This window comes from Rhinichthys klamathensis, unplaced genomic scaffold, assembly GCF_029890125.1.
Source record: "Rhinichthys klamathensis goyatoka isolate OS25496 unplaced genomic scaffold, OSU_Roscu_1.1 h1tg000358l_1, whole genome shotgun sequence".
In the NCBI taxonomy this organism is placed as follows: domain Eukaryota; kingdom Metazoa; phylum Chordata; class Actinopteri; order Cypriniformes; family Leuciscidae; genus Rhinichthys; species Rhinichthys klamathensis.
Window position 1 is genome coordinate 949992 of NW_026606867.1, and position 23210 is coordinate 973201.

At 38.1% G+C, this 23210-nt stretch overlaps 1 protein-coding gene across 1 annotated transcript; it reads left to right on the plus strand.

Annotated features, from left to right (window-relative positions):
* Positions 1-4212: 4212 nt before the first annotated feature.
* Positions 4213-17549, plus strand: ndp (norrin cystine knot growth factor NDP). Its single transcript, XM_056233014.1, has 3 exons — positions 4213-4385; positions 10769-11124; positions 16054-17549. The coding sequence occupies exons 2-3, from the start codon at positions 10933-10935 to the stop codon at positions 16276-16278; spliced, it is 417 nt and encodes a 138-aa protein (XP_056088989.1). The 5' UTR covers positions 4213-4385; positions 10769-10932; the 3' UTR covers positions 16279-17549.
* The last annotated feature ends 5661 nt before the right edge of the window (positions 17550-23210 follow it).

The following is a 23210-nucleotide window of genomic DNA, read 5'->3' on the forward strand; positions in this document are numbered from 1 at the left end:
CTTACGGGCTTGTGACGACATGAGGGTGAGTCATTAATGACATAATTTTCATTTTTGGGTGAACTAACCCTTTAAGACAAAAATTCTCTTATCACCCAAGATATTAATGTCAGTTGTAAAATATTCCCTTAATGTTATCATTGTGGTTGATTTCATTTCTGTCTGTAGCATCAAAACATTTATGTCACTGAGCAGGTGAAATCACAAAAGCAAGACATAAGGCTATTGTATTAACAAATATGAAAAAAAGCCTCCGCATATAAGATGATTACTGCCAGAATTTCCTTCCCGAATATCAATATTAAGAGTTTTTGTCATGGCAAAAAAAATCGCGGGTTAAAAAGGTCCATTGTCACTTTCAAACTAAGCAGCTTTTTGTTGGCCAGCGTGGGGTTACCAACTTGAACATGCATGAAATCTGCGTGTGGAACTTTGAAATTCAAATTATTTAGATGTGCAATGTTAGTAGAAATTATTGATAAACGTATAGGGCAACATTTAGAGGGACAATTCACCCACTAAGGTAAGTGTCATGCTTCATAGTTAAAACTTATAGATCATTCGCTACAGGGTTTATATTTACAGCCTTTCAGAGCTTTAACCAATAGTGTGTTCGCTGTTTTAATGTTTCCTGGCTCATGTTTAACTGATGTTTATCCAGTCTCTTGTCGAGTCTCCTTAAGTTTCTGCACAGGAAAAGGTAATAAAATATCTGGTGCAAAAGATCTCCAATTAATTTTTAAAAGGTCTATTGGTGGTCGCTAAACATTCTAATTATTGTATTATAGTAAAAGCCAGTCATATTGCTTTAGTTATTAATTCGTTAGCAAACACTTTCTTATCCAAAATAACTTATACTGAAGAGACAGATCTGAACCAAGATAAACTGCCACCAAATCATGGATCATTACAGAGGTTTTTCTATTGTTAAAATACTTATATCTGAGTGAGATCAATATGAAGAGACAACAATAAGCATGCCATTTGTTGGCTCGTTTCTCCAAAAAGTGTCAAAACACATTGTGGCTTGTGGTGTCATCAAAACATTTCTGTTTTTGTTTGAGCACCCAAACACAGCAACAGCACCTCAGCCAATGGCATAGGTTTTTGGGGTGGGGCTAGTTGTTAAACTGATATCAGTCATATAGCATTTGGTAAGGGATCCACAAATTACACACTTCAGCTTTAAGAACAAATTTTCATACTTCCAACAAAACTAAAATTCTTCCAGATTGTGTCGTAGTCTTACATTCTTGCCATTTCATATTAAAATCTTTTTAACATTATTAATAAAGAAATGTAGTGCTAATTTTTTTGTTTCAAAGATTTGTTTAATCTAAGAGAAAATATGACTTACAGCAACTTCCTAAGACAACACAATTAAATGAGATTGCCCTTCTTATTTTTTAGAAGGGTTTTCATTTTATAAAAAAAAAAGCTTCAGGAAATTAGTGGACGGTCATTTTGCCTTGCCCTTTTCCCAGCTACAGTGACTTGACAATGCCTACAGGAATTGGCACAGGGATAGTAAACAGGCAGAATTAAGTCTCTTTTTTTGTAGGCAGTCTCTGCCTCAGGTACACATAGGGAAACAGTTACATTCTCCTCTGTTTTGCCTTTAGATGCTCTTTTTTTACTGCACTGACATAATGGACTCTACTCTCCTGACTAATTCATACAGAAATCCTAATCATGCTTGAATTCTAAATGCATTTCCCTGTTATTTCTTTGCAAAGTACTTATTTTAGTAGGTATGTGTCTGTCCCTGCCAGACCTGGTACAGTGATCATTGCACGGTTGTCTTTGGCAAGTATTATTTTAAACAGCAAGAGGAAGACAAGTTTTTCTACACTGGCTGTAAATTAGGACTATGGACTATTTTCATCCAGGTCAGCATTCCCAGAGGAGCTCATTTCTGGAAGACGGTCTGACAGCATGCATTGTTTCAATATAAATCACCCAAAATTATGAGACCTTTTAGTCATGTAGCTTGAAATGAGACTTCATGATCAAATCCTGAGCTTGAAAACTTTGGCTCGCTTTGTGTTCTTCACTTGACAAGCTGCTTTGCAACCCTCGGTCTGTCTGTTGTGGGTAAAAATAAAAGCCAATTTCATTAGTTGGGGAGACCGATATGAATCTGTGGATAAAAGCCATGGATAAATACCGTCATGTAAGACGAAATCAAGGCTGGCAAACACACATGTCTGGATTTTGCTGAGTTAGATGCGTTCCTGGGTCAACATATTTTGTTGACCCTGGAACAACATTCCTGTCCAAAGATTGAGTCCTAACCATATCCCTACCCCTAAACTTAACCCTACCCACAAGTTATCCATAAAATCAGAGGGAAATGATAGGTGAATAACACTGATAGAAGCACCTAACCCTTGTTGTTAGCCTAAACTTGACACAAACTGTAAACTTGTCCCTCAAATCTGATTGGTTAATTGGAATGTTGTTCCAGGATCCACAAAGATGTTTTTCCAGGAACATGTACTTGATGAAATCAGTTTCTGCGGCAAACAGAATGTCGTTCGACGTATTAGATGGACATAACCGAATGGACAAATGCAGACAGTAAATCACTTGATATGATACTTGTGCCACATCAAATAGAAAAACGGAAGTTGAAAGAATAGTTGAGTGTTGAAAGACTAGATGCTCCTGGATCCAATAAAAATATGATGGACAGGCATGAGAAGGGCTCATTTCCAGGATGGGAAGCTTTTGGAGGAAATCTCTGCTAAGGCTATTTTGCTCTCACTGACATGCCAGGTCAACGCCAGTATTCATTTGTCTCGCAGTCATAGAAACGATTCAGAGAAATTATTTATTTTTACTCTATGCATATGTGCGCCTCACTAAAATACCCAGCTAGTGGCTATGTAACCCAACCCTGTTGTCATGATCAGCCCACTTTGGATTAGCATTGCGCTAATCAACTTCAATTCAGATTTGCAGTGTGTGAACAGGAGTTGCTGGTTGTTAATGATGGTGATGTCAAGGGGTCGACGGATAGAAGGTGAGAACATTTGTGAGGTCACACCAAGTCTTGCAGGTAATTTATGTTGTCAACTTTTGACCTCCTGAGTTTTTAGCACAGTCTTTTTTTCTCAAGAGGTTTCCAACTTTGCGTGATGGTTTGTGTGTGCCATTTTATCACATTTTCTGTTGCATTTCTTTTGTAAAACTGTATGTTAGTCATTATTTCCTGTTTTAGTTAGTTTGTTTTGCCCTTTTCATTTCTATTTGTACACGAGATGCTTCAAACTGAGTCATTTTTAAATAGGTGTTTTTTCTTTCTCAAACTTCGCATCATGGAAACTGCTGGATAAAGTTGGTAAGATCTGACAATCAGATAATGTCAAGCCACAGACCCTCAGTTCCCTTTCAGATGAAGTCCATATCTCTTTTTTTTTCTCCCTCTAGTGCCAATATTTGCGGTAATTTAATTCCAACTGCCTCCTCCACCATGATCTTTAAAGGACATTTTTTGGCCACAGAAGGACAAAATTTGGGAAAAACAGAAATGTTTGCTGGATTCTCTCCATGTCGGAGATGTGAAATAGTAATTATGCGTTCGTTGGGAACTTTTAATTGCACATCTGTTTTTTATTTTATATTCCAAGAATGCAGTTATGTGCTTTGCATTTGAATGCCATTTCATCGCATTTTGTAAGAATTTCAAGACTCATGCTAGTGTATAAAGATGTGAATTTAATACAGCAATCGTTAATCCCCCTTTGTAGCTGTTCTCGAGGTAGAGAATAGTTTTTTTTTCTTTTCCATTTTCCTACAACATATAACTGCATACATACTTCAAAATAGCTTCCAGCTGAATTGAGTTACACCTCCCAAGTCTCACAAAAGACAGCAAGAAACCCAGAAGACCAATTGTTTTTAAGTAAACTAACTCCGCTAACAGTTTTATAACCTGGACCTCGTAAAAGAGGGCCAGACTTTTGGTCGTTCCTCTGATTTCGCTGGAATCCCCATTTGCTTGTTGGTGTGGCAGCTGGGGGCGAGTATGTGTGTGTCCCTAAGGTGATATACGACTGCTGTGTCACGTTCCACATCTGACAACCATCCCAAGATGTACATCATCCATCCTTTTCCCTTTTCCATGTGATTCCTCAATAAAAGAGGGGGTGTGAATGTCGAAGCGGAGGGGAGGGGAGCTGAGAGGGAGGGGAAGGAATCAGAGCTCACACACAATCGGCATGCGTGAGAGAGAGTAAAAGAGAAACAGAGAGAGGGGAGAGAGCAAGTGGATGAGAGAGAGGGAGAGATCTAAAGGCAATTGTTGCTTAAGAAATTTCATTTCTGTCCTAGAGGAGCCAGCTGGGATTGGATATTGCAGGTTAAACAGCACCAGGCAGAAGGTAAGACCACCAGCGCCGTAAAGGTGACCGGGTCATCAGAGTTACTTTTTACTGGCGGCAAGGTTATCACTGTACATTAGTGTTTTACTGTTTGTCTTGTTTCATCAGTGCATACATTACTATTTATGTAAGTATACTATATATAAATATTGATTGATATGATATATATGTGTGTGTGTGTGTGTGTGTTTGATTTCTTATTCTTAAATATAATGCATTGTTAGCCAGAATTGACAAGCAAAATATGGTCATCGATCTACCTCACAATGCAAGAGTCCAGTTTTTACCTGAGTTCAGAGTGACGGTGCATATTAATTCGATTTGATCAGATACGTAGTGATTTTTTTCAGAGTGACTCATAGCCGAAGTAAGACGGCTATGATAAATATGATAAGGCTCACATAATGTGTGCTGTGGGAGATTGGTTGCTAAGGTAAGTCATCAGCGTTATATTGAGAATTCAGTCCCTGTCTGTGCAATACAAGCAGCTAAGCCAGAGGTCGTTAGCCGAGCGCACCAGATGAGAAATCATAGATATTCTGAGGATTGTTTATGGAGCTCAAGGAAGAGGTGAGCTAGAACACACTTCCCCCCCACCCCCCAGATGTTAGATTTAAAAGCTGGCAATGTCAACCAGTGTTATGTGTGCAGCTCATTCATAATCAATACGTAATAGTCATCTGACGACTTAATCAAGTATTCAAGCCTGAGTTATTTTTAGAAGATGACGACAGCCGTCAATTTGCACATCACATTAAAGCGGGAAGGTTAACAGGACAGCATATCAGGGTCTCTAATTAATTTAACTGGAAACCCCACCACAGCTTTGCTATGCGCAGACCCTTTCATCTTTTAGCATTCCAATCAGACCGGCGCTTTTCTGAGAAGCCTAATGTAAAGCTAACATTAGTTTAGCGATGGCTCACATGGTGCTCCGGCTATTGGCATCAAACTACGTTCAAATCCATTGTGTTTGTCTTATCTTTATCACAGGGGATATATTTAGCGTGGGGTTTAGCTCTGGAGACGCGGGTTACTGGCGTCTGCGTGTAGTGGCAGTGCCCCTGGCATGCTGCTTGTGTTGCAGATGGGCATGGGAGGAGGGCTGCGGGGTGATCCCTGCAGGAATCTGCCCTTTGGTTTATTAAAAGCCGGTCAAACAATAGGGTGCTAAACAAGCAGAAAACAGTGACGTAACCCCTTCGCCGGAGGAGGGGGTTTGGGCATGTCAATGTGACTGAGAAGACAATTCTGCTTATTGGCAAATACTAGGCGACCACACGCCTCACTCAACAACTGTGGACTCAGCTGCTGTCAGACCCTTCTGAAGTTTGATTATCCTTGTTAAAGTACTCCAGCTATGGAATGAAATCTGAGTGATTCACAGGGAACATGAAGTGATTTACCTCATTTTTCTTGTATAACCAACAAATATACTTAATTATAATTATACAACAGTTAAGCAGTGGGGATTTTTCAGTGACTGAGTCTTTCTACACTTTTCTACATCGTTACGCCATTAAGTGGTGACAAGTAACTGTATTTGAGTCACCGAGTCATTTATTGTACCGACGGGGTTATGGCATGTCTCACCCGGTCCTGGCTCCTGCCTTCCTTTTAAATTTGTTTCTTGTTTTTTTCTTCCTGTGGGATAATATTTGGCAGTTAGTGAATATGAAAAATACCCTGTTTAGCATCTTGCAACTTTGCGGATTTCAAGTGGTGGGGATTTTTCAGTGACTCTTTCTACACTTTTCTACATCGATACGCCATTAAGTGGTGACAAGTAACTGTATTTGAGTCACTGAGTCATTTATTGTACCGACTGCAAGTACCCGGATGACCTATTACTTCCGGCGAGATTCTGAAGTTCGCATCACTTTACTAATTGTGAATGGCAGTGAAGCCAGGCAACTGACAGTTTATGTGACAAATCACATGAAAAAGACAACATGGCGGATGTAGCACATTCGGATTTCATTCCTACTGTATAGAATTTACCTTTTTTTTTAACGGTCACAAAGCAAGTTCTTATTCAATTGTAGTACCTACTCTGACAGTTTGAGGACCCAGCATATTTCAGACCCAGCTAGTGACTTTACAAATGAGTCAGTGAATCACTTAATCAAACAATTTGTTTAAAAACACTAATTCAGTCAGTAAGGTGTCTACTTGCTCTGAGACACAATTCTGTGTTGACTAGGAACTATTTTCGTTGACTGCGCAAAAATAGACAAACTAATATCCAATATTGTATCTAAAATAAGATACTCAAGTCAATATTAACATTTTGTTTATTGAACTGTTGTACAAAAGCAATATTATTATTGCTTAATCGTTAATAAATGTTCTTAAAATACAATTAATTTCTCAGCATAGTTTGGTTTGAAGGCATTAGACGACTTTGACATGGATTACCTCAAAAATTGAGCTCTAACTTCAGATAAGCCTGTTTCTACACAATAATGTTGAGGAAGCTATAACTAATAACGTGGATTCAATTGTCTCAATCCACATAATCCAAGCCCTTAAAATGACAGTCTGTGCTTCATCTTAAGCAGAAACAGCAGCAAGGTTTAGAACAGGAGACAGAGACTGAGATATCAAGAGCCTACCCATGATCCCCTGAGTTCTTTCAGTGTCTGCAAAGAACAACCACCATGTGAAGATGCCCTGAAATGAAAATCTCATGGAGTTCCCATGGCATTTTATACTCTCTAAATCAAATAAACACTAACTATGAGACGGTGAGAAGCAACACTGAATAGTGTGCAACAGCTCCTACCATACGGCCTCTAACCTGTTGCTGCTTTTGAATGTCAGGAATTTCACAGTCCTAATGGTGCAGACGGCGAGGCCCCTCTCTAGCCTTGCCATGGCCTGAGAGGATCAGCAATGATCAAAAGATCCATACTCTATTTCCACAACCACCAGTGCCATGCCTAGGGACAGTTCATTCCAGGGGTCTGCTCCCTAAGTGGCGTTATAGCCGCTGACGGGACTCCCGGTTAGGACACAGTCCCTAGGCGAGCAGTCTGGGTCTGAGAGTTCAGTGCAACGGGGTTATGGCATGTCTCACCCGGTCCTGGCTCTTGCCTTCCTCTTAAATTTGTTTCTTGTTTTTTTTCTTCCTGTGGGATAATATTTGGCAGTTAGTGAAGATGAAAAATACCCTGTTTTGCATCTTGCAACTTGGAAGTATTAAGGGATAGTTCACCCAGAATCATTTACTCGCCCTCATGTCATTCCAATTACTTTCCTCTGTAAAACTCAAAAGAAGATATTTTGAAGAAGATTTCAACTGTTTTTATCCAAACAAAAAAGATCAGTGGGGTTCAAAACAACACTGACTTTTATTGTATGTACAAAAACCTTTTTTTTTCATTCTTCAAAATCTTCTTTTGTGTTCCACAGAATAAAAAAAAAACATATCGGTTTGGAATGACATGAGGGGGAGTAAATGCAAAAGAAGTATACCAATATGGTTCACTCTACTTATGCATGGAAGAAACTGCAATGCAAAATATGTTGAAAAAAAGTACTGTCTTCGAAATAAAGAGCCAATCACCAACAGTTCCGGTTGCCATTAAAACGGTCAGTGTCCTGATACTCGTGCTTAGGACTGCACATGCATTACCTGGACCAATCTGAAATATATGCCAATTTAAAGTCATTTTAGCATAACAAAAAACATAACATCATTTTGTGATGATTGAAATGTTTTTTTTTAAATGTTATTTTTTTATATTTTGGTAGACAGAGGTTGGTCTTGCATGCCTGAAATAGCTGCCTGGAACAGTTAATTGCAAATATGGCCACTAAGTGAACTGACTTCCCTGAAAGGAACTTTCATTTTTAGATGTTTTACAATGAACCATACTGTGGAGGGGAAAACAATTTGGGTTAGACACTTAAGTTTAGACACCTCCAAAAAAATATCTTTGCTGAGCAAAACAAATTCTTGTCTCTGAAAAAAAAAGAAAATCTAATTAAAGGAAACATTCGAGTACAGCTTGCATCAGATAGTTGCAAGGTCAGATTCCAGCATGTCAAAGCTAATTTTCCTAGTCTATAAACTCAAAAATTTCAGTTTACAAATTGAAAACCGAGAAACGAAGCCAGAGAGGGAAATAATTCTTCTGGTCTGAGGTGGACAGATGTGGTGGATGTTGTCTCGGAGGGGATTGTAAGTCCTTCTGCTGTTTGTAGACACACTGGGCTTTATAAATCTACAGGCCGAAGCAGGTGTGGACGCTGTGGTGGTCAACATTACCTTACACTGAAAACTATGGAGAAATACACCCACAACTGCCCTTACAGCACTAGAAGCCTTCAACCGATGAAGCTGCCATGGATGGTTACGCCATGAGGTCACCGTCTCATTGTTTATGAACTAAATTGGATCTGTAGTTATCTTTTGAGCTGGGGTGTCTACACTGCATTGTTAAGGCCCATTACAGTCACTACAGATCAGTACGGCAGACGCTCTCAACCAGGTTTGAATGTCAACAGTCATGCCTGGGCATGATGATGATGATGATGATGATGATGATGAAGATGGCAGCTGGTATGCCCGAAATTAAATAAATGACGAAGTCCTGTCTCCGAAGCATCCGAGTTAAGAACAGACTGTGATGTGTGCTTGTGTAAACCCAGCAACACATGCTCTCCGGTGCAGTTAAACACTTCAGGGAGTATTTATTTAAACAGGCAAATTGATACCTAAAATCCTTACACGAGGAATGCTAAAGTTAAATGAGTCGCTCCGGTAAGAAAAACACAAGGAGAAAGTTTTAAATTAGCCTGATGTGTTTGCCATTTCGGAGCAATCGCTGGTTTCGAAATAAAAATTGAAAGAGGTTTAGACATAATGCAAGGTATTGTTTCAGTGAATGATAATTTCCTTTCTGTCTGATCCAGGTTTGTGGAGTCGGTTACCCTAAGGGCTCTGCTACTCGTTCTCTCCCTCATTACAACAAACCTTTTAGCAGTCGTGGCTCAGTGAATTTAACTGCCACACACGAAACATTGTCATGAGGACTGTAAAGCACTAAGCTCATGAAAAAATAAGTATATGTGTACCTAAGTTGGCAATTGTTTTACTGTCATGAGAGAACTTGCACCGAGACTTATTTCTTTTTATGAAAAATTCATTTCTGGGGAAATTTGCTCCAGGCTGTTTATTAATATATTAGGTTTCTACACTGTGTAATAAAAACACCATGTTTTTTCAGTGTTGGGATTGTTAGAATAACAGTACAGCGGTCTGCCAGAACTCCTCATACATCACAGCCCACTTATTTCTGGCTGGAGACATGGCAGCAATCACCTTAACCAGCTGGCAGAGGCACAACAGACGTCTGTCTCGGGTCATCTGTCACTGACGGGTTCTCACGCAGACAAACTCCCACTCTCCCTTACGTTGCACCTTACCTCACCTGCCCAGTCCCTCCACTAACAACTTAAACAGCTCCGCTAACTGGGCGTAACCAGTGATGGGAATAACGGCGTTATAAATACGCCGTTATCTTTTCGTATTACTATCTCGTAGTATCTATCGTTACTAACGCCGTTATCTTTTTTCAGTAACGAGTAATCAAACGAATTACTGTTTCCCCCGTTACAACGCAGTTACCGTTACTGACAAAAAAAAAATGTGGCGTTACTATAATTGAACTCACTAAAGCGGTTTTCATCCGAGTAGGCTCTCTCTCCGCCATAGGACCTGCAAAGTTTTTTTCTCTGGTGTGTGTGTGTGTGTTTATGAGGCGCCGGAGTGGACAAAAGCGAAGCGAACCCGAGAGCGCGCTCAACAGTTGCGCAAGAGAGACCGAGGGTGTCCGAGCATTATATAGTTTGTTTATAAATAAATGACATATTTCAGCATTAGACAGCATTATCTATAGCCTATTGGTATCATCTGCAACGTTAATTAATTTACATGGTCATACAAATAAAATCTAAAAAATTACCTACAGGGAACGTTCTGTTTAGGTTAAAATAAAACCCGAAAATAACCTGCAGGGAACGTTCTGTTTAGGTTAAAATAAAACCCGAAAATAACCTGCAGGGAACGTTCTGTTTAGGTTAAAATAAAACCCGAAAATAACCTGCAGGGAACGTTCTGTTTAGGTTAAAATAAAACCCGAAAATTACCTACGTTCTGTTCCCTGTAGGTAATAGCTTACTTTTATAATGATGTAACTCAGTTACTAACTCAGTTACTATTTATGAGAAGTAACTAACTATAATTACTTTTTTTAAGTAACATGCTCAACACTGGGCGTAACATGCGAAACATTACCTGAAATCGCGCTCTCAGATGGGTGTTTTTTCTGCAGCTTGCATCCTGGACTAACCGTGGTTCCTTTCTTTACCCACAGATACATCCAGGCCACTCAAGGAGATGGTTGAGTTTAGAGACAACGCTCACTACATGTTTCGGTTCACTTATGTGGCATCAAAAACACAGTGGAGACCTCTTCGTTGTCTTCTGTAGGAGACGGTCAAGCTTTCTTTTGTTTTATCTGTGGAAGCTGTGGACAATATGAGGAACTCAGTCGCGCTGGGCCAGCCTGGGATTCTACTTCTTCTGGTCACATGTCCTTTGCTGACTATCCTGCAGGGTGTCACCTGTAAGGCAGAGAGTGGACACTTAGGGGACAATGATCCTGACAGGTGTATGAGACATCATTTTGTTGAGACCATCACACATCCTATCTACAAATGCAATTCAAAGGTAAGAACTCAAAATTGTGATGCTGTATAGTGATCCTGATTTTATTTGTGCCATATAAATGTTAAAAATCCATAAAAAATGTTTGGTTCAAAAAATGTCATTCATCATGTTGTCTAAGAAAATATCTGCCTGTTTGATCTAAAATGTCAGCTAAACTAAGTTTGTATCCAGTAATATTTTTTTTTTTTGTAAAATTTAGAAGACTATTTAACAGTAACAGTTGCCAGTTCATTTCGAATCTGAACAAAAACCTAAAGGGATAGTTCAACCAAAAATGAAAATTATCAAGTAGAAGAACACAAAAGAAGATATTTTAAAGAATGTTGGTAACCCGTATTTTTTCCCCCTACTATGGAAGTCAATGGTGCCCATCAACTGTACCAACATTCTTTAAAATATCTTCTTTTGTGTTCAGCAGAAGAAAGAAACTCATATAGGTTTGGAACAACTTGAGGATGAGTAAGTGATGATGACAGAATTTAAATTTTTGTGTGAACTATCTATTTCAACAGTAATTGAACAATGATTCACCGTTCAATGAGGGAGTCAGTTTTGAACTCAGAAACGGCTCTGAACAATCAATTGACTACGCAAGTCTGATTCAAACCGCTAACACACAAGCAAGTTAAAGGCTGTAAATCTTTTTGACTTATTAAAAAGAATCGCTCATTAAAAAGAGTCGTAAAAGAGTCATTTGTTACAGTTTGAGGTGTTTGTTGTTGTGGTTAGTTTTAAAGTTGTTTTCAGTAATTTAAATAAACTGAAAATATGCAGTAAATATAATGAAAAAATTACACCAAGAAAAACTTTAAAAATGAAAGAATGTTGGCAACTAACTATGCTGAAGTAAAAAAAAAAAAAAAAAAAACCTATTCAGAAATATTTTTTTTCAAAACTAAAAGTAACCTAAAATTGTAATGAAAATTGGTAATGAGCCAATAAAAATCTTCACAAATATTATAATAGTATAAAAATAATAAAACACTGGTGGGAAACACTAGCATGCACAAAATTATATTTGATGACACTGCAAATGGACACACATAAAGCTTTCCCGTATCTCGCCAATGATTTGATTTGAGATTATTGTTACACGTTTTTTTGTCTCATATCAGTATGGAGAAGAAAAAAAGCCTTAGCATCCAAGTGAAAGGAACACAAAAATTGAGCTCCCTTGTAGCTTATTGAATTACAAAAAAATGGTCTGGGAGGTCAGGTCTTCTTGTAAGACAATACACTCTCTACACCCACAACTTTTCTGCTAACAAGCTGCTTGAAAACAAATCAAGTCTCCTGATGCTTTAGAAGGTTTTACATTTAAACACTGACCCCAGGGATGTCCCTCATAATTAGAACCCAAGAAACCTTGTTTTCATTTATTGAATCAGATAGCATGGCTGGCTTGTCTAATGACCTCTACCTTTAACTACTTTGACACCTTGGCAAGGAACACTGCCTGCCTGTGCGGCCTAAAGCCTCGCCAGAAATAAGCACTCATGAGGTGCATAAAATGTCTGGAGGTGGCACAGTTCCAAGGCTCCACACAGTGTTACGCCTGACTCATTTTTTGCTTATCGAAACAATGAGTGCCTCAGATACGTCCCCTCAAAATAAGCCATCGATAATAAATGGGATGAGTTCCAGATGCTCTGATTCACCTGTTCGCCTCAGAAGGGCAGCCTCTCATGATCTGTTATTTTGTGAATTGAGTTTCTCAGGCTCCCGCTCTTACAAACCCAGCTGGGCTGTGTCAACAAATATTCAACATCCAATAAACTGAAGATGAGCTAGTCAGCCACCTGTGCTGGAGCTAAAAATCTTCATTCTGCAAGCATTACACAAACGGTATTTTCTAATTACCATAACAAACACCGTGATGATCCAAAAGCAGTGAGTAGAAAATGGAAAACGTGGTTAGGTAAAGTTTCATTCAAGGATCCAAATAAAGCAGCTGAATCTCTCTAAAGTAATTAAAACCGACTCTGCGTACATGATTGCTTCCAGAAAGTAATTAGTGAATAGGGCTGTAAAATACTGATATTCCAATTAATCATAATCTCTATATAGATTCCTAAAATCCCAAGAACTATCCTTTATTTTGCCGTTTTCAGGGGCGTACTCCTTGTACTCCTCCTCATCAGTCTTTATCTTTGAATTTTATTCAGCAAAATTAGCTAATCTTTATTCAAGTAATTTTGTCCATTTGATGATAGAAGGTTATATTTTCAAAAGGCAAATTCCCTAAACACGTGATCAGATCAACCTCCGATCCATGGATAAATTATGAGAAAAATAACCTCCTGAGTCTTTTTTTCATTTGTCAGTGACAGACACAATGAACGAATCGTTCACGAAGGACCACCATCAGTCATACGGCAGGTCATATTTTATTTGAGTTTGCAGTCTGAATTTCAATGATACAACAAACTTAGTGTACCTAAGTGCAGACTATTATGATTCATGAACAAATATCCCTTTTAGTGAATCAAAACCATTCAGAGCAACCAGTGTAATCAGATTCATGAAAAAATGACTCAAATAGCTAATTCTTTTTAGAGAATCAAAAAGCATTAAGTGCAACCAGTGTGGTACCACTCACAAAAAACTTACAGCACAATTTTGAGAGTGATATTTCTTTTTTTATATACAAGTTCAATAACCAAGTTAATATTTCCAAACAAATCCAGACAACACAGACAAAAAGAGTGATACAAACTCAGTGTTGTTGGACTCAGCACTCTTGGAACTCTATAATGAATAATAGTTATTCATTCAGTTATTCAGGCTAGTTTTAGAAGCTTCCCTGCGTAATTTACAGCATCAGCTGGGAGATCATTTCTTTGATACGCAAGCAAAACAGATTTTATAACTGAAATATGCCCAAATGAATCGGAATCAAATAAAATTGAATCAAACTGAGAGCTTGTGAATTGGAAAATCAGCTCTACTGGTTAAAAGCAAGAACTGTATAGTCACTAGCCAGACCATTTTGTATCAAACAACTAACCCAACAGTAAAATATTTTATAAGTTTCTGATTGACAGACCTCAGCATGTACACAGGCCCATTGTCTAAAAGCAGCACAATGGATTAAGCTCAACTCAGTCACCTTTAAAGAAGCCTATTACACATTGCATTAGTTATGAGGATGGCTGTTGCTTCCATGCAAATTTCAGTAGTGCTACACAATAGGGTCCACCTGCGCAGTCACTCTGAGATAAATATAGACGGGAAGAAGAACTAACATCTGCTGCCCAGCTTTTGTCACCTTGCCATGTTTCCTTGGATATTCATCTTCTGTGGCCACACACCTCCACTGCACCCCCCTCTGAAATCCCCCACATCTATCCTCCGATTGTTTCACGAACATGGCCGTATGCCTACAGTTTCAGGTGACATTAAATAATGACATCAGCTAAAAGCAGCAAGTCAATGCCGCTTCATTCATGGATGTCGGACCATGAGTGATGCATATCGGGTGCTTTTTGGCCTCAGACAGGCTAGTGTTCCTTATAATGGGGGTGACACTCCGCTAACACTATGCAGCTGAAAGACAACATGACATAGGAGTCCATTTACGGAGTGTTCAGGAATGTGGCGGCCCGTGGTCTGGCCAGCACCTCATATTCCGAATCAGTAGACCATTGAACTGGGTCACGTTTGTGTCTATCATTGCAGATGAGCATCACTCATTAACCTTTAATTACGAGAGAACTCTTATGTAGGACAGAGCTTTTCAAAGGGCGGTTTTTTTTGATGAGCGAATCTCTCTTTATCAGCCAGTGAACTCCAGCGATGTAGCCAGGTGGATCACTGACCCCCATAAATCGGTCCTGCGAAGTGCAAAGCCTTTCATCTGTCACACAACAATCCTCACAAAGCAGATGAGGCAAATTTGTGAGATTGAGGTATTTGGGGGAGTCAAGTAGCCTGAGCATCCAGGTCTGGGAGAGATCAACCACACTCCCATCACCATGCAGGTGCAAGGTCAAAGTGAGAGAGTACACAAGCTTTCTTTGTTCAACACTGCAAACTTTCTCAGGAAACTTATCTTAGTTCTTCTGACACAGGGTTCAAATTAGGGATGGCACAGGACTCTTTCTTTATAATAACTACAAATACTTGTGCAGAGTCAGACAACGAAGGATGCCCACCACTGGTAAAACTACTTAGTCATGTTGCAAAATCTTACACACATTCCAGTTTTTGTTGATGTCTTTAAAAAAGGGCGAAGGCCAATTTGGAACTGAAAATAATTTCTTAAAACAAAATGAATAAACAAATTGGGCTTTACAAAGTTTTTGTATGGTATCATCCAACTAAAATTTTACAATATATGCCTATATGAATATTTTAAAAGTGATCGACATAGATAGATAGTTTTTTTTTCTCTTAATGCACTTACATGATCAGAAGAACCTAAAAATAATGCTTTATAACCTGAATATATTCACCTCTGACACATCAATTGAATTCTGTAAATGTGGTTTGATGTGGCACAATCACCAAACAGTAAAGTACAGTCTTATTTAAATGATCATTTTCTCCTTTATCTGTTGCTGGTTTGAGTGGCACACACATTCTTTTAGTGAGGTTCAAAGAGAATCGCTTATGGTAAAGACAGACAGTTTTGCGTAATGAAAATATGCGCCTTGAAATCATTCAATCATGTGCGACAACCACTAAACGATCGATTACTAAACTTTTGCCATGAAAACACTCTTGTATGATAAATTTATTTTTAGAAAAATGTTTTAGAAAACTAAATTGGGGCAATAGTCTTAGAACACAAATATTTTCCCAGATAGATAGACAGATAGACAGACAGATAAACAGATAGAACATGAATTTTAATTAATGTGACAAGAGAAAGATAGTAACACCCATTTACTCAAACATGGAACTAAATGAACCTTTTATGCTCTACAGATGGTTCTCCTGGCTCGATGTGAGGGTCACTGCAGCCACACGTCCCGCTCAGACCCGCTGATCTCTTTCAGCTCTGTCCTGAAGCAGCCTTTCAAAAGCACGTGTTTCTGCTGCCGTCCACACACCTCCAAACTGAAGGCGGTACGTCTGCGATGCTCGGGCGGGACACGGATAACCGCCACTTACCGTTACATCCTTGCGTGCAGCTGCGAGGAGTGCAGCTGAATAAATGTGTTATGGAGAAAGACCCTCTGGCTGAAAAAAAAGGGGGGAAAAAGAAAAGTTGAAGGTACACTTCATTGCTGATGATTCAGAGCAACCATTTTAAGATTCATTAGCACTGCCAACAACCCATCAAGACTTCAAGAAGAATCACATGTAAAGTGTCGCATGCACTCGGATTTCCAGATGTCGGCCTGGCCGTCGCACCTGCGCATGCGCTCAGCCAGTCAATTTACTTTTATTGCATTCCATTGTTTTGATCACCACGTGTGTAAAATAGCGGATGCCGACAACAACATTGTAAATCTTGATGGAAATTTGATGAAGCTGTGGGGGAGTCACTTTGGCGGACTATGTTTTACAACATCTGAGATTTAATACACAGGCCAGGACAGAAGGCTGGATGTTTGCATAGACAATGCAAGTGGTGAACTATATAAGTTTGATTTATAACTAGGATAGAATTTAAATGAATAGTTCATTATTTACTCCTGTCTTTCCAAACCTGAATGGCTTTATCTCTTCTGCAGAACACAAAAGAAGATTGTTTTAACTGTTTAATTCAATGAAAGTCAGTGGAGTCCAAAACAACACTGAAACCCATTGACTTGTACAGACAAAACAAAAACTGAGATATCTTATTTTGTGTTCGACAGAAGAAATACAGGTTTGGAACAACAAAAGGGTTAGTAAATGATGACAGAATGTTCATTTTGTGGTGAACTATCCCTTTAAGGTCTCTGGAATTGCCCACATGTTCCAGGCATACATCTTTGCTTCATTATACCGGCTTAATATTTGAACAATGAAAAATACTCTTGTACAAATCATAGTGCCAATTATAGACTTTGTAAACCTCCTTCAGGTTTTTACTGTGGGGTTCACAGTGATCTACCATGCCAGACTGTATGTGGAAAATGTCAGTGTTAAGTCTGTTTATTTCATCATCAAAGTCTCGCAATGGCTCATGACACATAATAGCAGCAAGTTGTCAAGCTAATCACGTACAGTTATAATAACTATGATGTTTGCATTGTGGAATTGTACAGTAAATGACAAATGCCATATATAAAAAAAACGAAAGAAAATGTATTGTTCCTCAAATTTCTCTAATCTGTGGAAATAAATTCACCCTCTACAAACTGCTGAAACTGTACCGCTGGGAAATTATGACAATTTGCTTGCTGGACAGGTTTGTACTCCACTAGAAATATGACAGCTTTTTGGGCTCTGCACATGAATCTAATAAACAGTGCCCTTTTGTTTTTAAAGTCTGACTGGCTGCCTTGTGCTAGCTGTCTTGTTACACATACTTTGGCTCCTCCATACAATGTGACTTTCAGTGGGGCTATAATTAACTTAATGGCTAATTTGACAGCATGACAGACAGTCCACATAATAGCTGTCAGTTGAGTTCTCTGTAATTTTTATGGCTGCCCTAAGACATCTCCCTACACGATCGGCTGCAGAGTCGAGGCACCCAGCTAAATGACACATCATCTTGTTCTCTGACCTTCCGTTAATTATAACGTTCCAGGTGTTGTACACGTGCGTGTCTTTATCCCCTCTCAAACAAGTGATAATTCAAGCAAAACCGACAGGTGATTCAAACAGAACGGGGTTAAATATTTCACCTGATTACTATTAATTGAAGCCAGTCCCAAATTTGGCCCAAGAGTGTGACTTTTCCTTCTCGTGTGGTGTCGAATTGAGTGGGGGGGGGGGGAACACATTTAACCATCTAAACCACAAAAAGGTAAGTTCGTTCCTGCCAAGAAGGTTGTAAAAGAGCAAGTTACAAAAATGCCATTAATAAAAGACAAAGATAATTACCATTGCGCTATTCTGATAATTTAATCCCCACATGTCTGCGATGTCTTTTTGATCTCTCATAAGATACCAATGTGAGGCAGTGTAGTATTCTGTCCTATAACCTGATTAGACTGAAGCCAATATCAGCTGCAATTTTTCCAATACTGAAATTGAAATGGTTATTTGCTACCATTTGTTTTTACTACTCACTCTTCTTTGAAACGATCCTCATTCACTGGACTTCACTGGCTTACACAGCTATTTTGCAATAAAATCTGTTGTCAGTAAAAACAGACAAATAATTATTTAAACAAAAGCAGAAACAACTGTATATCAAATGGCTGTAAAAGGATGTGCACTTCATTCAGCCATATTGTATTTGAACATGTTGTTGGAGTGTTTGTCTCCAACAAAATGTTTTTAATTTTTTATTTAATCTATGATATGACTAGGAGTATCAGGAGGTATTAAGAGTCATTCTAGAATTGGGGGTACATTTCGAGTCTCCCAGATAAACCTTTTATTAAAACATTTTTTAAAAAAACCTTTTTTGAATCAGTTTTGAATAATAGTCAAGTCAAGTCAAATATATTTATATAGCGCTTTTCACTGCTTCACAGTATCAATCAAAACAACTTAACAGTGTTTGTTTATTACTGGAAAAAGACATCCAAGTTTGGTAGAGCTGATCAGTGGTATGATGGGTCATTTAATTTGAATATCCCCAACTGAGCAAGCCAAAGGCAACAGTGGCAAGGAACCGAAAAACTCCATCAAGTGACCCGATGGTGTCCTAAAACTCCATCAGATGACCCAATGGAGAAAAAAAAAACCTTGGGAGAACCCAGGCTCAGTCGGGGCCAGTTCTCCTCTGAAGTAGAGGCCGAATTTACAGTAACTGTAAGATAAAATTTATATGAATGCCTGGCTAAATAGATGCGTCTTTAGTCTAGTTTTAAACTGGGAGAACGAGTCTGAGCAACGAACAATATCAGGAAGGCTATTCCAGAGCTTCGGAGCTAAATGTGAAAATGCTCTCCCTCCTTTGGTGGATCTGGATATCCTAGGAATGACCAGAAGCCTCGAATTTAGTGATCTTAAAGAGCGCGATGGATTATAGGGCGATAGAAGATCCGTTAAATAGACTGGAGCTAAACCATTTAGAGCTTTATAAGTCAAAATCAATATCTTGTAATTAATACGGAACTTTATAGGTAACCAATGAAGTGATGATAGAATCGGTGTTATATGATCATATTTTCTTGATCTAGTAAGAACTCTAGCGGCTGCATTTTGCACTAACTGTAGCTTGTTTATTGAAGATGCAGGACAACCGGCTAATAAAGCATTACAGTAATCTAGTCTCGAGGTTAATAACACAAATTATATTAAACTATCTCTAAAAATAATGCTTTATGTATATTTAGGAAAAAAAAAATTGGAAATATTAACTAAATGACTCCCACTCCACCTATTATTGACTGTCTCTGTTTCATGATAATTCAAGTTGAATGTATGAATCAGGAGGCAATTAAGTCTAATTTTCAAATATTTTTTGTGTTTACTCAGGCCTAAACAATTACAAATAATACAGAAAATATATATTCTATGCAATTTAATTAATAAAAAAATAGATTTTGTGTCTGTCCCTACGTTCTGGTCAACTCTGTTACCTCTGTTATAAAACAAAATAAACCCTCCAAAGCATTTGTAGAAAAAGCATGTGAATTGGACCAAGGGATGTCACTTCCTCTGGTGGGAAATTCTGGTACGCGTGAAGTATGTCATTATTCTTCTCTCATTAATTTGTACAAATTGTTTAGGATACACCAATAGTAGATTACGTATTTGTCAAATCTTTTATTGTGATATTGCAGTGAATCTCTCATTCACTTTTTAAAAAACAATAATATGGCGAAAACCCATAAAATTCTGTTTTTAGACATGCCATGTATCTGGTTTGAGGTTAGCATTTTGACCTAAAGCACAAAATGGTGGAAAATGTCAACTCTGTTATCGTCAACCCAATTTGTCTATAAGTTGACAGATTTTTCTGTATTGTATTGATGTTCAGTCTTCATATTTTAAATCTTACAAGTTTAAGATCAGCAAATATTAAAAATGTTGAATTTAAACAGCATTCTATGAAAATAAAGTTTAACAGAAAAAAATTCCTATTTTTTGTTTTCTTTCTCTACTTGAAATGTACCCGCAATTCTGGAATGACTCATATGCTTAAGTAATTCCAAATTATTTCATCAACATCTTTATATAGCTGCTGTTGCTTTTCTGTTGCACACTATAAACTAATGTAGCAACTACGCCCTCTTGTGGCTGACATAGTAACTGGACTGTTTATCCTTTTTTTACATTCCCTTGAAAGAAATATTTCAACCAAAATGAAAACTCACCTTAAGTCGTTTCCTTAGTCAAGGTACGCAAAAAGAGATACTTGTTCATGAATGTTCATGCAGATCTTTTCTCTACAATAAAAGCATATATGAGTGTCAAGGTGCAAAAATGACAAAAGTACCATAAAATTGGTCCATATAGAACCCTTACAAGCCTATATCCCAAGTCTTAAAGAGACAGGTAACATTAAAAGGGAAATTATGTCATCATTTACTCATGTTATTTTCAAATAGGAGGTGGCAGAATTATGAGTTGCCTGGAACGCAGACAATTGGTTTTCAATCTATGAGTAAAATAAGATCATACAACATAAATTAGACATTCATAATTAAAACACAAATTACTGTTATTTAAGATGTAGGTTGCTAAACAATTACTAATTCAACCAATTCATCAAGCACATAAAACCTTGTGGTAATACATTTTACAGAATAAAACTTGAGAATTTCTTGAGTAATGGTAATGGTAACCATTCTGGTAACCAGTAATCAAAATCTGCCGGACCTTATTTTGCTCTAATCAAAATCTGCCACTCTTAAACCCCATTAAACTGACAAAATAAATGTTTGTAGGATGTAGGATAAATTCAGAAGCAACACACTGAACTCGGAACTCGTGACATTAACATTTTCTTCAAGTTTTTAGGACTACAAACAGAAATTTATATTATTTTATCTCTTTCCCTTGTTTTCTTCTATTAATTCTTTCTTTTTAGTGTGTTTTAAGGTGCTTTATAATTAAAGTTTAATTTTATTTAATTTGAACTCTTATTTTGGATATCATTGCATAAACGTTTTATATGCACTACCAATGACTTTTTCATGACTCAGTGACTTTTTAACAAACATTTCAGTGAAAGGCATATGGATCTGTCAGAAGGGGGATATAGGACAGTAATATATTTACCTATATCTTAGTCTTTTATCTATAGTGTGCCCCCCAGCCCTAAGGAGTGCAGAGGTAACTTGCTTACTCAGATGAGAATGAGATCAATAATGGATTTGGATTAGATGCTCATTATGGACATTAGAATGTATGGCCTGACAGCCTCATCCTGAGGTGAGTGAGGTTCAAAGAAGATGTTTTCTATGATATGTCTCATAGCCCGAAGTGTGAGACTAAAGGCAGGACCTAAATGACTACATCCACCAGATGGCAGCAAACTCAGATACAGCGCATGCAAAAAAAAAAACATTAGGGTACAAAACAAAATAACAAACCAAGTAGGCTAATACACTTTTCAAACAAAAAAGTATTTGTAAGTTTTGAAAGACAAAAAGTATACAGAATACTTCCTAGCTGAGTTGACAAACTTAGTGGATCATATCCATGAACTACACCTGTGGTTACTCTGCTAAGACACCTGAACTACATCTTTCATTTGGACGGAAATAGAAAAATGATACTGCTCACAAAATTTGGTATATGACTATAGGCCTATGTCTTTCAGAAATCCTTGAGTTTCTGAAAGACAGTACATTCACTAGTTTGTACAACAGATCCTATGGGGTTCCCCAGGTTTGCAACACTGCATCCACCTTATTTTTCACATAAAAGAGTGTGAATGGAATGTGTTTTGGCTTCCGGTGTCATCCGCTTCCAGTTATTTTTAGCCGTACAAAAAAGCTGGTTATGCTGCTTGATATTGCAAACTGGTGGGCTATTTCTTACCCTATTATTTTAATGTATTGTCGTAATTAAGGTTTGTAGTGCAAATCATTTTACCATTTACAGCTCACTCACTAATGAATCGGAAGTCTCGCACATTCACAGAAAATAGCTTACTTCCGAGTTGAAAAATCCTCTTGAACCTGAAGAAGCCTACAATATCCTTATGAGTACTCAAGTAAAGTGTCTTAAACCCATGTCGCTTATAATGTGATCTGGAATACTTGTCCATGCTACGCTGAACATGCTTATCAGAGTGACCACTCATCCGGGTAACTGATCAAAGCTAATTTCATGATTCTCGTATCACACCGCCTACACTGTCAGTTATCGGTAGTGGAAATTGCCTCAGTTGCTGGGTAGATTGGTTTGTACACTTTAAATGACCATTTTAATCTTAGCAGATGCGCAGAGTTCTATAAAAAATTTATTAATGTCAAGTAACTTCCAGTTTGTGTGTCCAGTGTGTCCACAATGTCCAGTTTATTTGCATACTTCTCCGCCAATGGAAACAAAACTAAAGCATCTGGTTTTACTGGACGCCAAACAGAATGAAAGTTAAACGTTTTTTATTTGAAAAAAAATTATTCATGCCTTAAAATAGCTTGAATGTAAATCTACACCCTTGCCTCATTTAGTAGCTATAGCCTACACGGTTCTATGAATATGCAAATTAGCCTCCCCCCGCCTCTACTCACTCACACTAGAGATCCACTCATTGAGGACCACACTACCTGACAAGGTAGATTGTTGTGACGTCAGACACACCAGCGATTTCAAACCACGTTTTTGAGACGGTCTTTGGTTCACTGCAGTTAAAGCTGCAGTCGGCAAGTCTGGCAGATTTAGTGGACTTAAAGGATTAGTTCACTTTAAAAAAAAACTTTTGCTGATAATTTACTCACCCCCATGTCATCCAAGATGTCCATGTCTTTCTTTAGTCGAAAAGATATTAAGGTTTTTGATGAAAACATTCCAGGATTTTTCTGCATATATAATGCACTTTCCTGGGCACCAAACGGTTCAAGGTCCAAAAGACAGTT

What these genes read in the sequence shown, in the direction of transcription:
- ndp (XM_056233014.1), top strand. Translation starts at nt 10,933, where the DNA reads ATGAGGAACTCAGTCGCGCTGGGCCAGCCTGGGATTCTACTTCTTCTG. An exon ending in TCTACAAATGCAATTCAAAG is followed by an intron (nt 11,125 to 16,053) that starts GTAAGAACTCAA and finishes TATGCTCTACAG; the next exon opens with ATGGTTCTCCTGGCTCGATG.